The sequence below is a fragment of the Motacilla alba genome, chromosome 7 (genome assembly GCF_015832195.1).
Source record: "Motacilla alba alba isolate MOTALB_02 chromosome 7, Motacilla_alba_V1.0_pri, whole genome shotgun sequence".
Lineage (NCBI taxonomy): Eukaryota > Metazoa > Chordata > Aves > Passeriformes > Motacillidae > Motacilla > Motacilla alba.
The window spans coordinates 37,041,355-37,060,339 of record NC_052022.1 but is presented as its reverse complement, the minus strand read 5'-3'; the positions used below and the strand labels follow the sequence as shown (position 1 = coordinate 37,060,339).

Sequence of the window (18,985 nt, the reverse complement as noted above, 5' to 3'; positions counted from 1 at the left end):
ATCCAAACACTATAAGCACACGCACCTTGGGTTAAACAATACTTACTTATTGTGGATACAATACCTGCTTGTAAGCATCACAACTCAATGCACAGAGCTCCATTATTAAGCTCGGAACTTCTGAATATCTCGGTAGATATACTTTTCTGTAGCTTAGGGAGTTCTAGACAAGCATTAATACACAGACCCTTGTTCTATTTGTCCTTACTTTTCTACTTCTTGTATAATTTTTCTGCTGGCCAATCTTATGGCTACTGCTTAACTCGACTTGCACTTCTGCTGTCTCTGAGGCCTGCCTTTTGCAGCTTTCCCCAAACCCCCTGATTTTAAGGATTCCCACGCTCCTCATTCTGCTGGGCCCAGCCCCAGGTCCTGCCCTCATATCCCTCCATTCCTGCCTCCCCATTACACTTGGAGGCAAGGAGCCAGCACAGGGCTGGACAACCTTTAGGAGGACAGAGCCTTCGACCCACCCAAGAGAGACCACCCAGAAGGGAAATACCATCAATATCATCAGGGTACTGGCCAAACATGGCCAGGTAGGGCTCGTAGATGACCGAGCGGAAGATCCACTCCCAGCGGTGCTCATTCTTCCTCAGGATGCCTTGCCTGGCCACACCAAAGGCCACCATCCACACAGCAAAGAGGAAGAGGAAGAAGAAGACATCTATCATCTGAAAAAGGACAACAGGCATCAATCAATGCCCAACTGCAGGTCTGTTGCAAGCCACACAAGGATGGCTTTTTGCCCCTAATTTCACCAACGCACATGGTAATAACTGACCACTCCCATTCAGAGAACTTCAAAAATATTTATGCAACCATAAAAGCAAGGCATGTTTTAGAATACAGGATATCCCCCTGGCATCAGACAGGCTCCCCAAAAGCCAGAACCAGCTACAAAGGACTGTGGCTCACCTTATCCCTGTGAGATGAAAGCTTCTGGAAATGCCACTCTGGATGGCTTCCAAGCAGCATTTACAGCCCAGACACTCTGGCCAATGGTTTCATGAATTTCTAGCACTGTATGAGAAAGAGGCTCCTCACCACCCTCTTCCTCAGGTACTCGTGTGATGGATGCAGTGGAGGACCAACATCCTCCTCCTGTACCCTCTACCATCACTGTCTTGTTTGGGGAATACTCATGGGAGCAACAGAAATACCACTGAAACTGAAATTTGAGATATGGAAGACAAAAGCTTGCAGGAAGCAAATTTCATCTTCTGTTCTTCAGCCTGATCCTTATTCTCTCTCTTGACACGGAAAAATGTCCTACTCTTAATTAGATCCCATTTAAATCTTAATTCATCCTGTTTAGCAGATTTAACTTGCTGCCATCATCAGAACATGGTGATTTCACTCTTAAGAGGGGGGAAAAAAGTGTCACATCATTTATTTAGAATCTCTTGAATAGCTGCCAGAATCTTACCATCCTCTGCAGCATAATAATTTTGGGTCCTAGATTCCTGCTAACTGTGAAAATATGGATGAGCCTCAGGGTAAAAACTATGTAGTCCAAACAGAAAATTACTCTCCCGGAATACCAAGAGCTTTCATCAGAGTGAAGCCTGATGGAGACAGCAGAAGAAAACAAAGAGAAGCCTTGGGTGAATCGTGCAGAAATCAGGTAAAACCACACTGAAACATTGAAATGGAGAGTGGAAGGTGAGTAACTGGAAAGCAGAGCACAGCTATCCAGGGCCCCATGGCCTCCCCCATCTAATGACAGGTGACAGACAGTTAACGCATACACTGTTTACACCCTTCCTTCCTGACATGCATCATCCCTGCTCGTTTTTCCTCTTACCCTTAAAGCTATTAACAGCAAGGAAATGTGTACCTGGAGCTACTCCCACAGCCCTCTGAAACCACCACAGTGCAACAACTGCTCCACTGCCCTGAGGCAACAAGGACTAAGTTACAGCTGACTGAACAATTGCTCTGGAAAACGTGTTTCCATCATTTCTTTACCACTGTTTTTAACTGACCCCATCGTGTAGAACAGCTTCTGAGAGATAACAACATTGTTAGGCTGCTGTGGGGACAATCACAGTCCTCTTAAATATAACACAAGGCCCAGGTGGTCATACTAAATAGTAACAGGAGCCATGGAAAATCCTAAAGATCCCCTGACTTTTTTTTTTTTTTTTTTTTTTTTAAGTCAACACTTGTCAGTATTTAGAGCCTTCATAAAAGGAATTCCATGAACACACTGCTCCCCAAAATTTCACTACAGGTTGTAGTCAAAACCCACCAAGGAAGGGAAGCAGAGCTGTAACATGGACACAAGAGAAGGCACTACTCACCTGAACACAATCCCTGCTATGAAGTAGAAGATTGCAAGAGTATCCATAACATTCCACAGGTCTGAGAAATACTTGCTGCCGTTCATGTACCACTGGGAAGGAAGAAGAACAGAAAGTAACCTCCACACAGCACAGTTTCCTTGCCCAATTAGCTTTTTGTCACACAGTAGATAACACCAGAGTTCAGATGGCTTTCAATTTCCCCAGAGAGAGGGGTCTAGCATATCCAGGAATGCCACAAGTTACTGGCAACCTGGTTTTTTTGGGTCTTGGTGTGACCCAGGAAGCACTGGGGAGGGGGTATCACAGTTTAAGGGTAGCTGATACATCCTGGCTTCTCTCCCATCCCAAAGTTCATTCATTAATCTGCCCCCAGCTACATGCACATGCTTTGGATCCAAGATGCAGGTTTAATTTATTCCTTTAATTACACAGCTCTCTATTTCTGAATTGCAAGTCTAGTGAGAATCCCTGCTCATTCCCAGACTGACTGGCACAGCAGCCTGGATCCCAAGTCTGTGCAAGAACCAACCTCTGGAGTCAGTTCAGAGGTGACTCATGAGGACAAGAAGCTTCACCAGGGCAAACCTCTGCCAGGCCTGGAGAAATAAACTGCATCCCCAATAATGATTCTTTTGAATTTCAATTTTCATTGAAATAATCAAAGTTTTGAAGAGTACTGCTCAGTGAATCTCTAACTGGCATATCCAAGGAAGGCAATTATGTCCTTAGTGCTTCTATGGGAAACAAACAGAAACCAAACCAAGTTTTCTCCTAGGTGCTGTCTCTACCCAGTAGCTCCCTAAATCAAAAAAAATCTGGGACTGAGATGCAGTTCTCCAAATTCCAAGCAGTTCCTACTGCTAACAGGTAAATTGCACAGAGGTTCTGTCCAGATTCCTCCTCCACTGGAGAAAACAGGGCTTTCCTTCACACCCCACCAGTCCACCCACTCACCTGGCTGGAGGCTACCTCCATGTGGCTAAGGAGACAGCAAGGAAAAGGCCTCTCCAATTTCCCCAGGGCTCTAAACAGGACTGGGAGAGCTCCAGCTGCTTACAAATCCCTGGGACCACCAGAAGGGAAAGCAGGGCTGAGCCAGGGGCTTACAGTTCAGAGACTGCTCCAGACCAAGGGCTGATTTCTCTCCAGAACTGGTTATCTGACTGCAGCAGCTACATGGGACCCCAGGCAAGCTGCTCTTAGTTTGCCTTGGATGTGAAAACACAATCTGAGACACTCCTCTCTTTTATTTCTTTAAATACAAAGGACACACACAATTTTGATGCAGAGTTAGACCAATGCACACGTGGTCCATCTCAGGAGAAGCCAGGGAGGAATTTCCCCAAGAAGTTTAGAGGATTGGGACACTGCTCTGCTTTTCTGCTCCATTTCTCCTCCTCAGGAAAACAGCTTTGCAGCCAGAACACTGGCTGCAGATAACTTGAAATCTTCAAATTTAGCTGCCTCCACTGCCAAATTGGTACAGTCTGGCTACCAGTTACTAAAGGGAATTGCAGCAGTTCTACCTGCTCAGGTTAGTAAGAAAAATGGGCATTGTTAGGAAAATAAGGTTTCTATCCCTAAGGTTTTCCCCAGGACTTTTGCTAGGCACACACAGGACGTGCAAGGACGGGTCCAGAGACACCAGAACCTAAATCAGCAGAAACAAACACTCCATTAGTGTTGTCATGGCAAAAAAGTATTTTACTTTTCCCCCGTTTTCTTAGCAAGTAAAGTTGCCATAAACAGGGTTCCACCTTGACTATTAAAAAGGGAAAAGACCACAGTAACAGCAGCATCAGAAACGTCATCTGAGTTCATGCGAAAAATGTTATTGCAGGGTGGGATGATCCAGCAGATCACCCACAAACACTCATGAGGCGACTCAGGCCTTACAGCAGGGTCAGAAAGCAGCACCAGACCCACACACCCACTGCTTTCTGACTCCCCCAGCATCCTCCCACTGCTCTGGCCACAGACTGGCAGAGACCAGCTTGCCCAAAACCCACCAGTTTCCACGTGAAGTGAGGAGAAGATACCAGCTAAGTGGCTGGCCATAAAGGCAGTCCCACATGCTGGTCCCACATCACAGCTGGTCCCTGAACCTACACTGAGCCAGCAAGAACTGTATAGATGATTGAAAGCTAAATAGAAATGCATCAAGGTATGCAGCTTACTGGTAAAATAACAAAGTTAAGGGGGTGGAATGTAGGGAAGAGAGGCAGGAATGACTTAATCTAAAGCTTTGCACCAAGATAAATGCTCTAAATCTGACCCTTTATTACCAACTACCTTGGCAAGCCAAGCATTCCTGGGAAACATCTGCACTGGCATCATTATCCTCTTGGTGCACAGACACTGCAGCTACAGGGGCACAAGCAGGAATCAAACAGCAGAGGAAAGAACCCCTCCCTGAGCTGCCTGAGCGCTCTGCTAGGAAGTGGCTCCCCTGAGCACCTGCACTGCCTCGGAGGGGGAAAAGCCATGAGGCTGTGGCTCTACCACTAAACTTTCTGGGGTGGCAAGAGCTGCCTACTTGTCTCACTTCATCACAAAGCAGAATGAAGACCAGCACGTAGAGGATGATCTCCAGGGCCGTGGGTTCCTTCTGGAAATCCATCAGCAACACGTAGGCGAAGAGCAACAGGAAAGCAATGTAGAAGATGACGTTCCAGGAGAAGACCACAAAGGGGGAGGTGAAGAAAGACACATAATATAAGAAGAGTTTCTTACTCTTCTCCACAGGCTTTTTCCTGAGGAATTAAAAGAGGGAAAAGGTCTCAAAGCATAGCTTGTAATGCCTGGAAACATCTGTGTTCTTAAAAGGGAAAGAGCAAAGGGTGCAAAGTCTAGCTCAGGATGTTACTTCAGAGGTAAAGACATCCTGCATCCACTGTCCTCAGGCACTCCAGCAAACTGGTAAATCTTCCAGCTTGGATGGGGCTTGGAGACACCTGGGATAGTGGAAGGTGTCCCTGCTCATGGCAGGAGTTGGAACAAGATGAACTTTAAGGTCCCTTCCAACCCAAACCATCCTGTGATTCCATGATCTTAAATCCAAGATCAGAGTGAAACACAAACTGTCAAAAGCTCATTTGGCTTTTCAATACCTTTATCTAAGACTGACTGAACACTAGAACAGCTTCCCCAGAGTGGCTGTGGAGTCTCCATCCTTGGAGATATCCAAAACTGGACAGTCCTGGGCAACCTGCTCCAGCTGTCCCTGTTTGAGCACAGGGTTGGACTGGGTGATCTCCAGCCTGACTTGTCCTAAGATTCTACAATTAATTAACTTGCTTTCCCTCTGAAAAATTTTCCCACTAATGAAAAGTCAGTTGATTACCTGAATGAGATGAAACCACAGCCTATTAAAGGGAAAAAGAACAGGCACAGTATAATCTTCCAGTTCTTAGTGTCTCTTGAAATCTCTCCATACCACTGCTTGGAAAGGAAATTCTGCAGACAAGAAGGAAACACTCTAATTTGTGCTAACAGCAGCAAAATAACCTAAGAATGCTATTTAGAACATTTGATTTGGTAAAAATAAACCCCGAACTTTGAGATTTCAATCAAAATACCAGAGATTTCTGTTGCAACAAAACAGAAAGGTTTCTGCATCAGTAACAGCATGCTGGCTCCTTAAGGCAGCCATGCTCTAGCTACATGATGAGGAGTTTAAAATGAGGCTGAGCAGGACTTGACCTGATTGATTAAACACTTATAAACCATTGCATTATATGCAATGCTCATCCATGCTGGGCATGACATCCACACTGGGCAAGCCAAGAGCAGAAATCACTTCAGGCAGTCTTTATTACCCAGTTCATTTATGATTTATAGCCCCAAGCCAAGATTTTTCCCTCCTGATCCACATTTCTGGATAGAGGAGCCAACACCCCCTGTTAGAGCACAAGAGCTACAGGGACCTGCACACCTTTCCTTCACTGCCATTACCTGCACACCTGGCTGGGCAATAAACTGCTGGTCTCTGGCCTCCACTGCTAGCTCCAGACAGTTGCTCCCTCCCCAGGCTTCACAGGAATAAGTCAGCAGCTGCTCAGCCAGGTCTTCGTCGTTGCTGTAGCACTCGGTGAACAGCTCTGGAAGGAAGAAGCAGCTCCCCGCTGAGCTCCAACTTCAATTTCCCACCAACTTGGGTGCAAACATCTTTAGTGTAATATTTGCAATATCAAAGAACCCTTTTCACATTTTCAGCACTGCAGAATGGCTGTGCATCCCTTTACAACCCCACTTGCACATCTTCAACTTTTGATACAGAATTTGAGCCTGGATGGAAAACTGTAACACTAAATCACACAGACAGCATTTAGTTCTGCACTAAAAAATTGACTAAAAAATGTGAGTTTCTCCTTAAATGACTCAGTAAATCTACTTGCTTCGTCCTCTTTTCTTAAATTCTGTTTGGCACTGATCTGATGAATTATAGTCAGTCCAAAGTTAACAGTAGGGTTGAAAAAGTCAGAATCTGATGCTTTTTCACTGGGAAATGCACTGCTCACTCCTTAGTGTCTTGCTAATTCATCTGGCCTGAGGGACGTAGATACCTTTAAAAAAACCTATTTAGGCAGTTTTTGCTTTGTGGAATAGGAGATAATCCCTGGAAACAAACAAGATATTTCCAGCATGGCCATAAGCTGGTCCTTATAAAGTCACAGAACCATCAATCTACTTTTTACCTGCGACTTGTTCTCACTCCCCAGAAGTACTCCCACAAATCTGAAGGGTGCTTTTTCCCAACCTGAATACTACCAGTATTCATTAGGAAAGTTTCCCCTTCTCCATATTCACCTTCCTGTTTGTGGGCATCCTTCTTCAGCCTTGCCAGTGGAGCTAAATAGCTTTTCTTCCCCATGAAAGAAATTCTTCACCCCCCCAAAAAAAACCACTTCACAACACCCACCTTTTGAAGCCAAGCTCTTAAGACAGGACACAAAATTCCTACTGGGAACAAACGGTGTGGAAGGAATTTCCAAGCAGTAAAATCACATGTTGACATAAGAGAAAAATGTATTTAATGTTGGATATCTAGCTTTTGACTCCCTGGTCTCTGACCCTTCCCACTACACTTCTAAAGGACTCACAGAGTAGGCACTTACCTACTGCTCTTGTCTCATACTCGTTAGCCAGTTCCTCTGACTCACCAGCAGCATTTATATCATTCTTCACCTTGGCCATGCTTTTCAGGAGCTTACTGGCCCCCAGGGCTGCCAAAGTGCAGCCTCTGGTCTGTGGAGAGAGAGTGAAGTCACGCAAATCCCTCTGAGAAGGGAACACGATCATAGAATCCTGAAAGCACAATGATTTGGGCTGGAAGGGACCTTAAGGAACATCTCATCCCAACCCCCTGCCACAGGCTGGGACATCTTCCACCACACCAGGTGGAAGCCTTTAAAACTTCTCCTCCATTTCGCATCTTCTCAGTTCCCAGTCCAGTCTACAATCACTAAATCACTGCCTAATCCAAATTAGGAATTGGATTTCAATCAAACACCTGGAATCAGAACCCATCCATGCTGTGGAATGGGTGGGAACTCAGCATCCCAGCTTAGGCACAGGTGACAACATACAATGGATGTGGATTGCTCACTCACACCCAGCCTTAGGAAATGAAAGCATAAAGTCCACACCCAGACACAAAACGGGCAATATAAAACCTACTGAGATTCATCCAGCAATTGTCTCTTGTGTGTGTTTGAAGCTGGATGTGGAGCCTTCAAAGGCCAATAAAACCAAAGACACAGAACTTCTCACACAGTGCACCTTCTCCACTGCACTGCCTGCAAAGAGAAATAAAGGAGAACCCAACTTACTTGCTCCCAAATGACTTTGGACAGCTCCTTCTTGTTCTGAAGAACTGACCAAATAAACAGAGCCTGCAATGGGTGCCTTGTGATAGGACACTCCTCCTGCAAGAGAGAGCAAGAACTCAGACCTAAGCTCACCAGAGGTTTTCAGCTGGAACAAATCTGAGCATGGACTCTCCTGTTTTTGTATTTTCTTTGTTTCACAGCCATGCCACCAGTCCCTTCTCTCAGCTCTGTGCCAGCTGTCACACACTACTGTGAGTTAGGTTACATTTGATATTTCTATTAAAACCCCATATTTGACAAGGAACAATCAGCCTCCCCGTTTTTCCTGAAGCTGGTACTAAAGAATATTTGTGTAAAAGGCTTCCTGCTTTAACCACTGCAGTCCAGATAACCTCACTCACAGCAGGATCAAACTGCTCATCACTCACTGAGAGCTGTATCTCCATCTCATCCTTGCTGTTTTTGTAATATCTTTTGAAACCTCTCCGGAAATCCTCCACCATCTTCCAAACAAAGGTAAGGAGGGCATCATTGTAGGAGTTCTTGGCAATCTGCAGGTTCTTGAACACCAGGCTGCTGAAGTTGTTGGTGTACAGCTCCCTCAGGACCTCTGTGGTCAGGAACTTCCGCAGATTCAAGCCGTTCTCCAGGAAGAGCCGGACAAATTTGGGCCTGTCTTTCACCAGGGCTGTGAACATCACATCCTGCAGGTCAGCAGACTAGGAAGAAATGGAAAAGCAAACGTTAGGGATCATGTGAGACACGTACACCTTATCTAAGGCCTGACGCACGGTCACTGTCACGTTTTCATCAGAATCAGGTTCTCTTCTGTGCGCAGTTGCCCTGGCTGGATGGCCCAGAGCATTTCTGGCATAGGCAGATCACCTTTGCAACCACTGATCATGCAATGGATCATCATGGAATGATGGATCATGGCTTTATGGAATAGCCTGAGTTACAAAGGACCCACAAGGATCAAGTCTGACACCCTTGGCCCTGCAGAGACAGCCCAACAATCCCACCCTGTGCATGGTTGAGAGCATTGTTCAAATGCTCCTTGGGCTCTGTCAGCCTTGGGGCCATGCCCATTCCCTGAGCAGTGCCCAGCACCCTCTGGGGGAAGAATATCCAGTCTGATATCCAGCCTGACCCTCCCCTGGCACAGCTCCAGCTGCTCCCTGAGTCCTGTCCCTGTCACAGCAGAGATGGGAGCTCATGAGGAAGCAGCAGCTCCCAAGGAGGTCTGACCTCCTCTTCTCCAGGCTGAACAGCATGTGACAGTGCAGGAGCAGGAGACACTCTCTGAACACAGAGGCTGAGTGCTGGGACCGTGGTTCCTGTTGGGCTGAGTCCCCCCTGCACTCTCAGAGGGGGGCTGTACCTCCCAGTTCCGGTCGTTGGTGAAGATCTCATCGCTGGCCAGGTCCAGCTGGTTCCACTCCAGCAGCAGCTTCAGCTGCCCGTTCCAGTTGTCCCTGTCGTGCTCATTGGTGCTGAAAGCTGCAGAGCAGGAACAACCTCTGCATCAAGGCCAGGCATATTTATCATCTCTGCTTCTCAACTACCAGGACAAGACTCCTTCCAAGGGGCTTTCCCCAGACCCATGCACATCTTCCCAGCTGGGGGCTACAGGATGCTGGAGGCTCAGAGATGTATTTATGGCCCAAGACAGGCCACAAAGGAGCTGCCAGGAGCACCTCATAACCAAGATCAGCACAATGCTTCCTTCAGGCTCCTTTAGAGTCCTTTACACAGGAGAGATCCTGCAGAATTCCCAATGAGACCCTGTCAGCATCCCCAGGGCCCTCCAAAATGCCTTCCCAATTACCTGGTTTGTGTCTTTCCACCCTGAGAGATCCCATACTGCTGGGATCTCTCAGGGTGGAAAGCTGCAGCCTGCCCACACCCCGGCAGAGGAAGGCAGGCTCCACACCGTGGCTGGAGCTTAGCTCTAGAGAGATGGCACTGCTCTAAGGAAACCTGTTCTAGAGAATAAACAGCCATCCTTTTCCCATTTATTTTTAAATCCCCAAACAAACCCAGAAAACAACAATTACTTGCCTTTGTACAGGGCAAAGGAAATGGCATTGCTCACAATTTCATCTCCAGCTTCTTCTATTTTGATCACTGTCAGTAAATGAGGGCTCTCAAGGACTTCTTTGATCTAAAAAAGAAAAAAAAAAAGAAGAAAAGTTGTGTTTCAAAGCTGTCAAGGCTGTTTAGCAGCAGATCTCCCATTAAAAAGAAATTTGCCACCACATCACATCAAAGCTGCTTCTCTCATCAGTCCTGGGTTTTAACAAATTTAAACAAACCCAAATAGAAGTAGATAATGAGCTTGATTTTAAAGTCACCAAAGGACAACATTAATTATCCTCTGAACATGCAGCAAATAACTGTGATTCCCCTATGCAGATCATCTTTAACAAGAAGATATAATCCCAGTAATTAGAAGTGACTCTTCAAGTAGAAAAGACTGTGACAGCACAAGTTTCAACTTATGTCAAGCAGTTTGTTAGAGAACAGTCTCTAGCTCCTTGTGCTTTGTCAAAACCAGATCATTTCTCTCATAATGAAGCTTTGTAGAGTAATTTCATTTTAGCACACAGAAGACAAATAATCTCGGCCGTTTCTGATGCAAGAGGAGGTACACTCCAAAGCAGCCCAGCAGAAGCTGTGAGGAGTGTGGCCAGACAGGGAACACTGCCTTCAGCAGCTCCACACTCCACAGGGAAGAGATCCTTCCGGAACCTTCTTAGCTTTCCTGTGACCAGACACCTGCTGACTTGATTGCAGCCCCCCCAGTGCTTTTGTTCCAACCCCTGTAGATGGAGAATTTTCCTTTTTCAAATCTGCACAGATGTAACACAGCAAGGAGCCCTGCACACCCCGCGGGTATCACCGGATGGCAACACCCCTCACTTGGGGGCCACCAGCTCCTCCCTCATCCCTTCTCCCACAGCACCCCACACTCACCCACTTGATCCAGCTCTCAGTCTCCTCTTCCGAGAGCCTGGAAATGGTGCGAGGCAGGAACCTGAGCAAGCTCTCCTTGACACAGGAGGAAGCAAGAGTGCCCTCAGCCTCCACCAGGCTGGCAATGACATCAGCAATGCGCCCAGAGCCTTCCACCACCACGCAGGGAATCTTGCTCTTGATGGCCACGTTGATGGACTAAGGAGACACAGGGAGAGGAGAGCACTTGAAGCATGACTGTTACTAGAGCCTGCTATCGAGTAAGGAAGCCTAGAGAACAACAGAAACCCACTGTCCACAGCAGTATTTTTATTATTATCCACTGATACTTCACCAGTAACAACTCTTTAAAGCATCATCATCTAACGACAGAGGGCTGTGAAGAGCCCCAGAGAGACAGGGTCAGAATCACCATCTGCCAGATTTTCACAATTTGTGTTGGGAGGGACCCCAAAGCACAGCTTGTTCCACCTCCTGCCATGGGTAGGGACACCTTCCACTAGGCCAGGCTGCTCAGCTTTAGAGTGGATCAGCAGATCAGGACAACTGCCAAGCGGAAATGGCATTCAGGTCACACAACAGCGCTGCCCAGCTACAGTCACTGCTGCTTTATGGCACAGCATTGCTCAGCTGAGACCAAGGGCTCTGGATTTATTTGCTGGAGGAGCAGCAGCAGTGTTTCACAGAGAGATTACTTCTGTAGCATCACAAGAACATTAAACTCTGATGTTACGGAAAGTCTCCAAGCAGCTACTTGCATGATTTCTCACACAGCAACATTGTACATGGATTAACAGCAAGACAAAAATCTGCTGAAATGATGCTGGAAGGACCATGACCCCTCCTGGGGCAAAGACCATAGGAGACACTGATTTCATTTACATCACTACACTGAGAACAGAGTCACAGCAGAAGCTGGCTGCCAGCAAATCGTACAAAGGGAGTCAATGCAAGTTATCACCAAGCACTGGAAAGACAGAACATCTATTAGTTAAGAGAGTTTCTTGAGAACAAAAAAGAAAAAATCAACTCAGTCATCAAAACCATGCACACATTCCTCCTGTCAACTGGAGAGCAGGTCTCTGACAAAGGCAAGGAGGTTTTTCCTATCAGCTAGATGAAAGTGGTTTTCTAAAGAAGGGTTCAGCTAAAGTGCATGTTTTACATCACAGGGAAATTTCAAACAGAAGCTTGGAGCAGTTTCACTTCTCCCTCGCTAATGCTGATTCTTGTCATCAGGCACCAGTCACAAAAGCTGAGTAAAAGGAAGCCTTTCCTGGCCAGCACTGCTAGGACCAAGGCAAGGACAGACATCCACGGCATGGACTCTGCTGAGTCATCTGGGCTGGTCAGAGACTCAGTTTACTCCTTGAAAAAAGGCTTCACCTCGGAATATCTCTGTGCACTTCCAACACTGAGAAATAAAAACTCAGCATGGCCTAAACCAGCCTCAAGTTGCACCAGGAGAGGTTTAGGTTGGATATCACGAAAAATTCCTCACTGAAAGGGTTGTCAAGGACTGGAACAGGCTGCTTAAGGAAGTCACCATCCCTGAAGTGTTAAAAAAAAATGTGGATGTAGCACCTGAGGACACGGTTTGGTGGTGAACATGATAATGGTGCTAGATGGACTACAGGATCTTAGTGGTCTTTTCCAACTTCAATGTTGTCATGATCCTATGAAATAGCCAAGAGAGTGGCATGAACCCTGAACTGAACCATCATCCAGGTACTTCCTGGAGGAAACTCTTGCCAGGAATTATGCATTTGATTTAACAAGCCTTTTAATCACTCTGGTTAGGCAGCTACTAAGTCTGTGTTATGTATTACTGCTTAACAGTGGGTTTGAGGTCTCTCCAAAAAATGTGAAATCATAAGTCTGCACAGCTACAGCACCTGGCAGTCAGTCAGCTCCTTCAGTGATGGCCAAATCCTTTCTCAAACATCAGCAATTTCGAGCTAAAAGGAAATGGACATATTCAACACAACCCTCTGAGCACAGCTTTCCTCTAAAACCTGACTGGATGCTTCATTTCATCTCAGGACCTCTGATTAACACTGCTTCTGCATGCATCTACAACTGGGCAAAGACAAAATTCATCATGTGAATGGGACCAAACTCCCAGGAAACATACAGGGAGGCTGGGATAACAATCTGGAATTTCACACACTGATTCAGACCAACTGATTAACACCAGCAATGAAGTGGTAGCAGAGATCATGCTCTGAAATCACATCGTTTATCCTCCTGACAAGCCAAGTTTGATCAGCCTCGACAGTAACAGCACAGCTCTGGTGAAAACAGGAAGTACCAAGATAACACCTACAGAAACAAAATCATAAATATAATGCTGCTTCAACTTATTTTTGCTGCATCCTACTCTCTTGCAAAATCCAGCCCCTTTCCCAGCCCTTTGTACAGGCTAAACCAGCTCTTCCTGTAGTTGGTGAGAGCTTGTCCTCACTGTTCCTGCTCCCTTCCCACACAGCCTGACTCCACATCCCCTCACTCTGAAAACCCTGGGTCAGGTCCCTTTGCTCCCTCAGGCCACTCATCCTCACTGTGGCAAGGTGAATGGGCAACTAACAACCCTGGTTTTTAACGTGAGACAGACTTAGAGGGGATCTCCCTTTCCCCCTCCCCTCAGAGTCACTTAGACACCCTGGTCCAACAAACTTCTTTGTTCTGTTCAGTCTCCTGCTGCCTGTCATGTGTTTGGAGATGATGCCTGGTCCTTCTCCATGCAGGCTTGGAAGGGTGTCAGAGTCAGCAGAGCCCTCCTGCCCTGCTCAGCTGCCAAGACTTAAACTAGGTCTAGATCTAAACTAGATTTAAAATGTGGCCTCCCAGTACTTAAAGGGGCTTATAAGAAAACAGGGAGAGAAACTTTTTACACAGGTAGATAGTGATAGGACAAGAGGCTGTGGTTTTAAACTACAAGGGGAGAAATTTATATTTACATTAGGAGGAAATTATTGACTGAGGGTAGAGAGGCCTGGCACAGGGTGCCCAGAAAAGCTATGGCTGCTCCTGGATCTCTGGAAGTGTTCAAGGCTGGGCTGGATGGGGATTGGAGCAACCTGGGATAGTGGGAGGTGTCCCTGCCCATGGCAGGGGATGGAACTAGGTGGTCTTTAATGTCCCTTCACATTCTGTGGTGTGGACAAACTGAGACAACTGAACTGTCCCGGCCAATACTTTTCCAGGATGTCAGCCCAAGGCAGAAACTTTGCAGAAAAATTTTCACAGAAACAAACTTCATAAGCTTAAATTGCAAACAAGGTCCCTCTGTAGCAAGTGCTAGGCAAGCTTCTGTAAATAACAGCACTGTCCACTTCATCGAGTTTCTTTTGGAGCAATCAGTCGTCAATATCAGAGCAATGCCCCTGTTGTCATTCCTGGAAATAATAAAAGAAATGAACTCACTTTCAAAGTCTCCTTCCCACCACCTTGGGCAAAACACACAATTGGGATCTTCCCACCGTAATTAGATTCTGTGAAATACGCCAAAAGAAAAAAGAAGGAAAAACACTAAATCAATTAATGCACTTTGAACAACTTATTTTTCCTGAGTACAATGAAAGAATTTCTAAGCCATCATGCAAATACTAGCTTGCTGTTGATTTTGCCAGTTACTAACAGATGTTTTTAATGAAAACTCAGTTTTGCCTAACATTCTGCATAGCTAGCTTCAGACACCTTTCTCCAACAGAAGCTTCTCCCTTCTAGAAATCCTAATTTTTGCTATCTCTGAAGTCCTTAAAATGGAATTTTTATTGTATTTATCCTCTCCTTTGACTATTTATCGAGTCTCAGTGTTACAAGCTCAAGACACAGAACCTGAGTTCACATTTCCAATCATAAAAGAAAGGTAAGAATTCTGTAACTCTAGGAGCTAGTTCTTGAGAGACATTCCAAAAAAAAAAAACCCCAAAACAACCAAACCCAAACAATACCACACCCAAAAGCTTTTTAAGAATTTCCTGCTAAGGCCTTTAATTTCTTTTTTTTTTGTTTTGGTAAAGAAGTGGGTGAAAAAGAAATTATTTAGCAGCAGGTTGCAGGCAGCTCAATGTCCCTCATAAATAAATATTTTGGGAAAAGCCTAATTTCAGCTCCTGTGTAATTGTGCTCCAGCTACCCAGAATTCAGTGACAGGTGGGATGGATACAGAAGGGCCAGCTTTTCAGAGGAAGGGAGGGAAGGGCTGTGTGGCTGAAATGAAGCATTTGCTGCGACACAAAGGAACATACAGAAAGGAAGATGAGGGAAGGTGTTGCTCCTGAAAGAGCTCCAGATGCACTGCAGTTCACACACACGTCTTCCAGCTCAGCAGCCACAAGATGCTGCCACTACTTTCTTATTCCAAGAAAATCGCCGCGGCTCAGCTCCAAAGCATGCAAAGGCAGGAGGAGGAGGAGGAGGATACCTGGGATAACCCGCTCTGAAATGTACTTCTCCAGCTGGGTCCGCACTTTGGCCTCGATGGTGGGGTGCCCGTGGGTGCCGTTATCAACCAGCAGCAGATGGGTGTGGTTGTTATCCAGGCAGTACAGGGGGTCTCTCTTCAGGTCATCCATGATGTAGTGGGCCACGTAGCTCCCCTAGGGGCACGCACAGCGTTTGACAGAGATTCAAGGACAAGGACATGCCCACCTTATTTATGTGGTGGGACAAGTTTTTGGACGTGTTCTATCATGTCTGGTGGACAAGAGACAAGGGGGGCTGCCCTGGTGCTTCTGACAGGTAGGATGGCAGCACCAATGAAAATCCTAAACAGCAGCAGCAGGGACCTACTGTGTGCCTTAGCTCATGGGAACCCCTACTGTGGGGGAGTGCAGAGCTAGAATAGGGAATTCAGAGCTAGAACAACCACGGGAGTGGGTTATTCCCTAAAACAATGCCAGACATGGAGTTAGAGCAGCTGAACTCCCCCACAGACGTGCCAAAATCTGGCACAGCTGAAATCCTCCTCACCAGGCCTGATGTGTGGGACTAACTTGGGCACGAGAACATTTTACTTTCCTCCTGTTCTGGGAAGAGCTCCCGACGTTTTGAGGCTGAGGATGCGGTTTAACTGTGAATGTGGTGGTAGCACGGGGCTGACAGCTGGATTCTATCTTAGAGGTCCCAGTTTGTCCGACTTCAAGCTCATGAAGGACCCCCTGAGCCCTGCTCCTTACGTCGCTGTCGGCCGTACGGATGAGGGTCTCCCGGTTGGAGATCATGCCCCAGGCCGCGATGCCAATGGCCACCACGTTCTCCTCGGAGCTGCGGCTGATGGTGTTGTCTCTGACCACCTCCCCAATGTACTTCATCAGCCCGTAGTGCGTTCCCCCGGTGAAAATCCAGGCTCCTGGAACAACACCCGGTCACCTGGGGGAACACAGCCAAACACCCACCCTCCCAGGGCATCAAAGACATAACCAAACCCCTTTTGTGACCTTTGGGGGGTGGCTCTTCAATTAAGCACAAAAGAGATGCTACACAACTCACCTTATGTCGTCACAGGCACCCCCTGACTAAACCCCACTCCTGTTACTTCCAAACCATTAATGTCACACGTGTGCCAAGTGCAGCGGCCAAATGAACGCTCTGCTCCCCCACAGACCCTTCGGGCTGCTCCCCCTGCAGCCCTGTTGTGCAGCAGTGAAGCGACAGAGGCACAGAAGCAGGTGCTTACCCTTGGACTGGGCGATGTAGATCAGCCTGCTGAATATCTTGCGCATGCGGGGCTTGAGCGCGAAGTTCTTGGCGCCGCCGGTGACGGAGATGACGAGGTTTGGGGTCTTCAGGTGCCAGTGCTGGGTCATGAGGTCGTAGAGTGTCTCAGAGTCTGTGTCACACGACAGGCGGATGTACTTGGGCAGAGAACAAACATAGCAGGAGATAAATCGAGGTGGCTGGGAACAAGCCTGGGATTGCATTTTCTTCTCTGCTGCACAGCCTTCTTCCAACAGCCAGGAGATGAAGGGCAAGGCAGTGATGAAATCCTTATTTCTCCCCCTGAAGCACCTTTATCCTTCCCCTACAACCAGGCACCCAACCCAGCTTCCTCTAGAGAAGGCAAGAGCAGTGACCTTGTGCTTCAGAGGAACTCTGCAAGGATGAACACACCGCCACCACAGCAACTAACTCCAGCGGTGCTATTTAAAGCTTGGATTATGAATCAGAGGCAGCATCGTTGCAAGTGAACTAATAATAATGACAGTTGTATTTTGATTACACTATTCAAATAAATCCCAGGCTCCACGTAAGAGGTGTCCCTATCACAACACATACCCACTCCAGTGCTTCAAGTACAAGACAAAACAAATATACCGAGTTTGTAGTAAAGCTTGAATGCTCTACAAAGATGCCAAAAAGTATGAGAGATAATCTGGCTTCAGGTGGACTCAGCATGTCTCCATTTATGTAAAAGCTTCTCTGGCCTTGTCTTGCTTTGCTGTTCAAAAGCCCCTTCACAGTTTCATCACTTTTGGAAGACATTCATGGCTGCACAAGCCAAACCAGGAGATAAAAAGGAGTAGCTTGGACCTGAACCATAGAGGATTTAATACTGATTGCCCAGTACTTGCAGGACAGCAAACTGAAAGGATTACTTCGAGAAGGAAATGTCTCCACCTAAGAGGCACTGAACTTGAATAAAAATATTCATGTGCTCCAAGACAGGTTCCCAGGAGTTAAAGCATTCAGGGCATCACAGAGGATGCTGAGCAGGCTCCAGCAGCTATACAGGACAGCTAAGGGACTCCCACAGTTTCTGCCCTAAGAAGCTTCAGTCTCATGAAGCTTTGGGAGCTCCTCTGGAGAGGATCCCCTACAGGAGAGGGGGGAGCTACCAGGAAAACGACCTGGAGTCAGCCCTGCCCACAGCGAACCCGTCAGCTCCTCGGCTCAGCAGCTGCCTCCTGCGAAGTACAAGGATGCCATCTCGTGGCACTGCTGGATGCTGCTCCCAGACCAGGGCTGGGATTCAGGAAGCCTTTCTGGGGTTTGGGCTCCCAGAACATTGAATGCAGTGACTGAGATGCTCGTGGATGTTACAGGGTCTGAGCAGCACAGCAGAAAAGAAGAGCTCAAAAGCTGGACTTAGAGAGGGTGAGATTTTATAGGATCCCAGAGTGGTTTGGGCTGCAAGGGAGCTTAAAGCTTTAGTCTCATCCCTGCCATGAGCACCTTCCACTATCCCAGGTTGCTCCAAGCCCCATCCAACCTGGCTGGGGACACTTCCAGGGATCCAAGGGCAGCCACAGCCTCTCTGGACAACCTGTGCCAGGGCCTCCCCACCCTCACAGTGAGGAATTCCTTCCCAATATCCCACCTTTCCCTGCTCTCTGGCAGTGGGAAGCCATTCCCTGTGTCCTGTCCCTCCATCCATAGTCCCCAGTCCCTCCACAGCTCTCCTGGAGGCCCTTCAGGCACTGAGAGGGGCTCTGAGCTCTCCCTGGATCCTTCTCTTCTCCAGGCTTAAGCACCCCCAGCTCTCCCAGCCTGTCCTCAAACCTCTTTATGGGTCTGGTCACATCTCATTTCTGCTCAGAACTTTTTAGGACTCACGTGTCCTAAAAAGCACAATGCAGGGTATAAAACTTCCCGTCCCTCACTGATAATCGGCAGCAATTCTCAGGTCACCCTGAGTTTGAAGTCCTTCCCTGCTGTGCATCAACAGGAAATACCTGGCAACCTTCAGGAGCAGCAGGTGCCTTGCTGTGTAGGCAATAAGAACATGGAATAAAGGTGTGATTCCAGCCAACATTGCTCTGGGATGGACAAGGAGACCTACATGCAGTGTTTGAACAAAGTACACTCTGAAATCCGCTCAGTGGCCTTGAGAGTCCACACGGAACTACTGAGGGCACACGAACT

General features: G+C 47.1%; 1 protein-coding gene across 4 annotated transcripts in view; it reads right to left on the bottom strand.

The window, feature by feature from the left end:
- Positions 1-18,985, bottom strand: part of TRPM8 (transient receptor potential cation channel subfamily M member 8) — a 73,447-nt gene that overhangs the window by 10,891 nt on the left and 43,571 nt on the right. For 3 of the 4 annotated variants that reach the window (XM_038143473.1, XM_038143470.1, XM_038143472.1), the window contains 16 exons: positions 16,800-16,977; positions 16,300-16,472; positions 15,546-15,720; positions 14,543-14,610; positions 11,117-11,314; positions 10,202-10,304; positions 9,522-9,640; positions 8,569-8,859; positions 8,141-8,236; positions 7,427-7,556; positions 6,264-6,409; positions 5,653-5,765; positions 4,846-5,062; positions 2,307-2,398; positions 1,430-1,568; positions 503-674 (listed from right to left, as the gene is read on the bottom strand). In XM_038143473.1, coding sequence (XP_037999401.1) covers positions 503-674; positions 1,430-1,568; positions 2,307-2,398; positions 4,846-5,062; positions 5,653-5,765; positions 6,264-6,409; positions 7,427-7,556; positions 8,141-8,236; positions 8,569-8,859; positions 9,522-9,640; positions 10,202-10,304; positions 11,117-11,314; positions 14,543-14,610; positions 15,546-15,720; positions 16,300-16,472; positions 16,800-16,977 — 2,410 coding nt within the window. The remainder of the gene's footprint in view (positions 1-502; positions 675-1,429; positions 1,569-2,306; positions 2,399-4,845; positions 5,063-5,652; positions 5,766-6,263; positions 6,410-7,426; positions 7,557-8,140; positions 8,237-8,568; positions 8,860-9,521; positions 9,641-10,201; positions 10,305-11,116; positions 11,315-14,542; positions 14,611-15,545; positions 15,721-16,299; positions 16,473-16,799; positions 16,978-18,985) is intronic. The other variant, XM_038143471.1, reaches the window with a different exon arrangement.